This window comes from Acanthisitta chloris, unplaced genomic scaffold, assembly GCF_000695815.1.
Source record: "Acanthisitta chloris isolate BGI_N310 unplaced genomic scaffold, ASM69581v1 scaffold10350, whole genome shotgun sequence".
In the NCBI taxonomy this organism is placed as follows: Eukaryota; Metazoa; Chordata; class Aves; order Passeriformes; family Acanthisittidae; genus Acanthisitta; species Acanthisitta chloris.
The window spans coordinates 31,021-38,199 of NW_008652220.1; the positions used below are offsets into that span (position 1 = coordinate 31,021).

General features: G+C 37.7%; 1 protein-coding gene across 1 annotated transcript in view; it reads right to left on the bottom strand.

Moving 5' to 3' along the window:
• LOC103803965 (roundabout homolog 2-like) overlaps positions 1-6,077 on the bottom strand; it is a gene marked incomplete at its 3' end in the record, with an annotated part of 33,950 nt that extends 27,873 nt beyond the window's left edge. Inside the window, exon 1 of the mRNA XM_009076549.1 lies at positions 5,984-6,077. Within this exon, the coding sequence (XP_009074797.1) occupies positions 5,984-6,077 (94 nt within the window). The remainder of the gene's footprint in view (positions 1-5,983) is intronic.
• Positions 6,078-7,179: the final 1,102 nt, after the last annotated feature.

Consider the following 7,179-nt stretch of genomic DNA (forward strand, 5'->3'; position numbering starts at 1 on the left):
GACGTTGGTTTATGCATGACTGAATGGATTGTTTATTCTATTAATAAATGTATGTGAAGGTAGCCACTGCTCCAATGTTAAAGAACTAGGGAAAAAAAAGAGGAAACAAATACTGCAAATTATTTCAAAGGGATTTCTCAACTATTCTCCAATCTTAGTAGTTAGCAGTTACTTTCTTACTGAATACTAAAGATTACACTGAGTCAACAGGAGCTGATAAAGGGGCTGATGTAGAGAAACTTAACTGAGACAATGAGTTCATCATTCCTAGGTGAACTCTGGTTATGTCGTCTGATAAGAAATGTAGCAGAAGACTCAGAAGGGAAGGGGGAAATTCCTGTATAAAAATGTGAATTCATAGCAAAAAGTACATTGATCCCATATCAAGTACTAGCAACATCTTCCAGTGACAATTTTATCAGATGACCTTGTGAATTGTGGTTCACATTAAATCCAAAGATCCTAAGGGGATTTTATTATCATAACTGACTCACAGTATCTTCCCCAGCCCAGGTGCCATGGGCTTATATATTATATGGCTGATTTGAAAGTACATATTGAAGCAAGTTTTACTCCAGTATTGTTTCTGCAACAGGCTGGATCAATGTGCCAAGGCCAGTTGTATGAGGTCCACCAAGGCCAAGTTCCAAGTCTTGCACTTGAGTCACAACAACTCCCTGCAGCACTACTGTTTGGGGAAGAGTGACTGGAAATCTGGCCAGTAGAAAAGGACCTGGGAGGGCTGGTCATGAGCCAGCAGTGTGCCCAGGTGGCCAAGAAGGCCATTGACATCCAGGCTTTTATCAGTAATAGTGGGGCCAGCAGGACCAGAGCAGTGATCATCCCCGTGCACTCAGCACTAGTGAGGCTGCACCTTGAATTCTGCGTTCAGTTTTAGGTCCCTCATGACAAGAAAGACATTGAGGTACTGGACTATGTCCACAGAAGGGCAACAGCTGGTGAAATGTCTGGAGCGCAAGTCTGATGAGGAGGGGTTGAGGGAGCTGGGGTTTTTTAGCCTGGAGAAAAAGAGGATCAGGGGTGACCTTATCACTCTCTACAACTACCTGAAAGAAGACTGTACACAGGTGGGCATTGGCCTCATATCTCAGGCAACCAGTGATAGAACAAGCGGAAATGGCCTCAGGTTGCACCACGGGAAGTTTAGATTGGACTTTAGGAAAAATTTCTTCACCGAAAGGATTGGTGAGCACTGGAACAGGCTGAGCAGGGAAGTGGTGGAGACACCACCTGTGGAGGTATTTAAAAGATGTGTAGATGATCTTAAAGGTCTTTTCAAGCCTAAACAATTCTAAGATTCTGCCACAGAATATAACACTTTATTCAAACCTCAGTGAGGCTGGTAGAAATTCTCCTATTGGCTTCTGTCGTCTTTGGATCAAACCCATTGAAAAAATAATATATTATAGGAAAAGACTGACAGCAACAAATTCCAAGGGCTTAAATTACAGATTTGACAACCATTAATTACAAATAATTTCAATTGATAGTGAACTACATATGAACTTCAGCGAGATGATTATTTAAGCAAACCAAAGCGATAAAGGATGAGTGCTTCATTTTAAACTGGTATTGTTTATTATCCACAAATATATTTCTATGACTGGTTCAAAGGGGGCAAGGGGAAAGATGCTGACTTGTAAATATTCTAAGCAAAACTCAGATAATGGTAAAGGAAAAAACTTTGAGGAACAAGTAGAAACACACTGGCTGGTAAAGCATCAAGATTCTGTAATACTTAATTCTGCTTTCAGCAGGGAAGAGACAGCAGACCAACCTGAGATTCTCATCTACAATCTTTTTCAGCACTGTACATTTGCAGCAATAAATTAATTTCATTTGAACAATCAAGGTTACATCTGGTACAATACTGAGTAGCTCTGTCTGGAGGTATGAGAGTCAATTAGGGTGATAAGATAATGTCACCTTCACCAAATTGTTTTTTGACTTCTGAAATCCCATCAACATCACAATCTTCTTTTACAAAGCCCATAAAGACTTGAAGCTGGTATCTCCATGCTCCTCTCAAATCCTTTCAGCAGTGACGATATTCATGTGGCCACTTCAGCTGGGTATTTTAAAAGACCGAACTCAGTTCCACTCTTACCAAACACAGATCAAGAGCTGCCTCTAAGACATTTACACAAAGGATAGGAGAAGCCTCCAGAGCTCCAGGCAACCCTTGATATCATCTATGGAGTAGGACTACTCATCTGCTGGTTCCTGATACCAGCTTAAATGACAGTTGAAGGCAGTACAGGAGTTCTTCAAAGGAAATAATGATCCTCTACCTTTGTGTGTCATAGGTCAAATTTGTCTGGAAGGTCTGGCAGGTATTGGAATTTTAGACACTTTTGTTATACAAATGTAGAAAAACCCTGTAAGATCATACTTATACACCTTGTAACAACATTTGCCTTTAGCATGGCATTAGCTGCCAGAAAGTGCAGATACAAAACTCTAGAAGTTTTCAAAAATGTTTTGCAAGGCTACTATCGCTGGTGGAGTAAATGGAATAAAACAAAAAGTATGTGAAGTCTCAAAACACTAGAAACCTGGGCTGATTCAGCAGTTTTCCCCTCAGAAGTTCAGATGTTCTTACAGCGTACTGAAAGTGATGTGTGGTTGTCAGGACACAAAGTTATTAGTTCACTATTAGCTATGACTGATGATAAATCAAGGGTGTAGCCTCTGACACAGGAGCCATTACAGAAGACTGAGAGGATGACAGCTTAGGTCTATTACTAATTCAGATCTTTCTTATGAGGGATAAACTAATGGAAGTTAAGGATGATCATTCTCTTTAAAGTGAAAAGATTTCTCAATTTAAGTGAGCTCCACTGATTAGGTGTGTTCACACACAGTGAAGGCAGTAACTTTTTAGCACATGAGTTACCTAGAAAATGAGGTTCCTTTTTTTTCAATCTGCCATGACTATCATGTTAACATAGGAATCTATAACTATTCCCTAGGCTGTATGAGTGCAGTGGCCTTTGGAACAAGTATATAGATCTCATTTTGTGGGCATTTTGCTTTTTTTCTTTAACTGTATCATTTTGATCATTCATTTATAGTGTTCTCTTTCTTTCATAATTTCTTCTTCAGATGAATGGTTCTGCCAACAAAATGAGCAATGGTTAGGTTGTGGGGATAACAAATGATTCATGAAGCTCTTTTCTAGACCTGTGATATTATTTTGAAATTGCATGGGTGGAGGTGGCAAAGCAGGTGCTTAGTTTAAAGTTTTCTGAAAAGCAGCTTCCCATAACCAAGTGGAGTATCAGTAATCCATAGCTTGGATACCATCTTTAACATTGACACTGCTTCAAAATCAGTTCTCACATATCCTGCAATAACAGGTCAAATACACAAAATTAGAAGCACAGGGGGCAACTGGGGAGAACTTTTTGCAGGTTGAATGAAAGGAAGCACTGGGGAAGAAGAATCAGAGCAAGAGGTAAAGAACAGGGGGAAGTGAGGTCTCAGCAAGTTTATTGCCAGGACCAGTTCTGCTCTAGGTGTCTTTCATGCTGCTCTTATTTCATGGAAAGTGAGAAATTCCTTTTGTTTTGTTTTGCTTGTTGTTTTCACATGAACCATATAAAACCACAACTGTGTTACAAGACCACACTTCAACCATTTGAGAATAGTAAACCTTTCTTCATACTAATTGTTCTAATTTCCAATTTAAATTCAGGTTCTGAATTTCACATATAACATCATTTTTATCCTTCAGTTGCTCTGAAACACTGAAGCAGATAATCTCTTAAAGCATGGAAGCATAAGCATTTTTTTTTCTTTCTTTGCAAGAGGTGAAAGAAGTCTAGAGAATCGATAAATAAAAAACTCTAACTGTCCTATATATTTTGACACACAGAATCTCTCTTTTATCCCTGGATGACTTAAATGAGTGAAATGGGATAAATCTGCATGGTAGAAAAAAAAATATTTGCTCTTCATTCTTCCCTAGGACTAATGTAAATAAAACAAAATTCTGAGAATAACTATAAGAAAATTCAACTCTGTCACCTACACAGCAGAAAAGAAAGACATCTGCTTTCTGCTCCCTCATTTCCATTTCCAGTGCTCTGAGTTCAGCAACAGCACTTTTTCTGATCTGTCTGGTTTTAATTTCATGTCAGCATTAGACTATAGTCTGGTCTCATTTTGTCATGCACCCCTATTTTATTATATCTTGTTTAATCATCTCTTTTGAGTAGTCCCTGAACCTTACAGATGCTGCTGGAAAATCCACTCTAGTTTTGATGCATATAAAGAGAGGGAGCACAGATTTTGTCTGTGCAATAACTTCCTTTACTCAGGACTGCCTTTACTTTAGACAGTGTTTTTAATTTTTTTTATTTTTCCTCAAGTGTCTGAGATTCAGGATATACCTTTCTTTCAGATCAGATAGAAAAGATGTGCTCTCCTAAAATCTTAACTCTTTAGCCTGCTTGCTTGTGCAAACTGTACCATTAGGGGATGGCTTTGTGCTACTCTACCTTCTGTGAGCTTACCAAACAAAACAAATCATTCCAACAAAAGGACATGTAATCTGCCTTGATTCCTTTTTTTCATGGGAGATAGCAAGAGGGTTTGCTAGTAATATGTTTAATATGTTACTGTATCCTGCTGATATAGCAAGATTTCATTAAAATAATGAAGATAATCTGGTTATCTCCTTCAAAAAACCATGAATTCACATGCTGAAGTGAAGAGCTATGGAGATGATGAGAAAAGAGTCTAGCTGGACTAATAAGCTACATCTCTAGTGAGAAAGATGACAAATTCCTGGTTTATTTATCCTTGAGAATAAATAAGACTGAGAGGAGATACTCTGCACAATTTAGGCCACTGTTAAAAGGAAACAGGAAAAGGAGCAAGGAAGAAAAAAGACTATTTATTCTGACTGGCAATGCCAGGATTCAAGGAATGGGGCATACAGTAGTCTTGCACTTGACTAACACTGAGATCATATCCAAACTGTAATATGGTTGGCAGCAATTGAGCAAATAAGATAGAGCAAAAAGCAAATGGATTAATGTATTGATTTCCACGTTCCTCTTGAAGAAAAAGTAAGCTATTTCTCCTTTTTTGAAAAAGGAAGGAAAAGTTTGGGGAGAGCAACACATCAAAAGACTTTTTTATATACTAATCTTCAAAGACTTATAGAGATACTCAGAAGTCACTGGAGTAAAAAAACAATTTTCACTGATTTGAGCATGCTTCGGGAAAGTTAAAAAAGATTTATGCATTAAACTTCTTAAAACTTTCCCAGGCTAGAGTTCCTCAAGTAAAAAAAAATAAAAATGGGGCGCTTGATCACTTCCTGCAGTTGCTGTAACTGAATTTTCTCTAAGACAAACAGTATGAGAGCTGGCATTTGGGGCCATAGCAGAATGAGCAAGGATGTCACAGGAGGACATGCTAAAACTTCAAGTAAACACACTGCCATCTTCCATGCTTATTGTTGAAGAAGAAACCTCTATCAGATCTTCTGCTTTTCTATTCTGACCCTTATCTGGCATACCCAAGAAGACTTGGAGGATCTGGAAATGAAGCCTAGATTTGAGTTCAAAAAGGACCAGCTTTTAGATACTAGGTGGTTAATGTGCTCAGCGTCCACTTGCAGAGCCACACATTGCAAATACTGTATTTCTCTGATATCTCAAACTACAGGATTCAAGTTAAAATTCAAATAGTGAACATTTGCCAAGGTAGACATGCTAAGGACTTCAAGATTTTTAGACTAGTCTTTAAAAGGCTAAAAAATATCAGAACAAGTCAGCTCCATATTTTAATCTCTTACTGGTATACAAAGAAATCTGAATTTCATTCTGTGGCAACCTCTTCTCTTTAATGTGAAGAATCTGCCTATTTTTAAATGATGAGAATGATGTCTTATTCTTTCATTTAAGGACGAAATGAATCCAAAAACCCTAAAGTCCACTGGTGTGCTTACCCTCTTCTAAAAATTTCTTAAGTGGTAGCAGACAAAGCAATATAGCACATTTTGATATAGATTTGAGACTTCCGCCACTGAAAGATGGCACCATAGTGCCAAGCATGATCTCATCTCTTCTGTCACACACCAATTGACATTACTGATATTTTATAAATCCTCAGTGTTTCACATGAAGGTGAGATGTTCCTGAACATAATAAAAATAAAAGCATTCGTCCTATACAGACTTTCAGTGCAAGAGTCAGAATGAGGAAAAATATAGAGAATTCTTTCTCACTTACCTATCTGAACCATCTGAGAAATGAAATTTCTAGTCAAAACACCTAATGCAACATTATTTAAAGTAGAGCACATTATATTGTTTCATGCTGCACCACTCCTAATCAACCATTAGGTCATGCCAGGCTGACGTACGTCATGAAAACTTCCCTGAGCAGAGAGAAATGCATCATACAGTCACACTGCACTTGAATGTGAATAGATTGTGCTTAATTAACAAGAAATTTGGAATTTTCATGGCAGGTATCTTATCTGTTTGTCTCTTCTCCAACACAGTAGGGAAATTAAGTTTTTGTAACTAGGTTGGTCTCCCTTTACTTCCTTAGTTAATTCCAAATACTTGATTTCTATCCAGGTAGCAAAAGTATCCAGCTATTTCCTGCAAGTCGCTTTTTTTCTGGGAAGATGAGACACAACAAACTAAGTAAACTTGACTTACTGCAAAGCAACTGAAATGCAAATAACTGTATTTTAACTTGGACTTATTTGAAATCAGTTTGCAAACTGAATAGTACTCTGTCATCTGAATGACATTTTGGATGATTATTAAAAGTAACTGAAACATCAGACAGATCTTCATAGGTCTACTTGAACTTCAGATCCTCTGTCTCAAAGCAGCATAGCAATTGCTTTTGAAAAGGGAGCCAGTGTTACTTTCAGTGAGACTATATGAAACTTTTGGTTCTTCCCAACTATAGTGCTTATTTTAACAGCCATTCCCCTGCTCAGCTGCCGTAAGAAATACAGCAGAATGCAAAGTGAGAAAATACTAACTTGCTCATCTGGAAAATCCATCTAATGAGTGGAATAACTACAGAAATGGTCTAAATAGGGATAAATATCTTGTTTTATAAACCCATCTGTTCTAAATCCTGTCAGAAATCTTTTCAAAAGGTTATAAATAAGAGAACATCT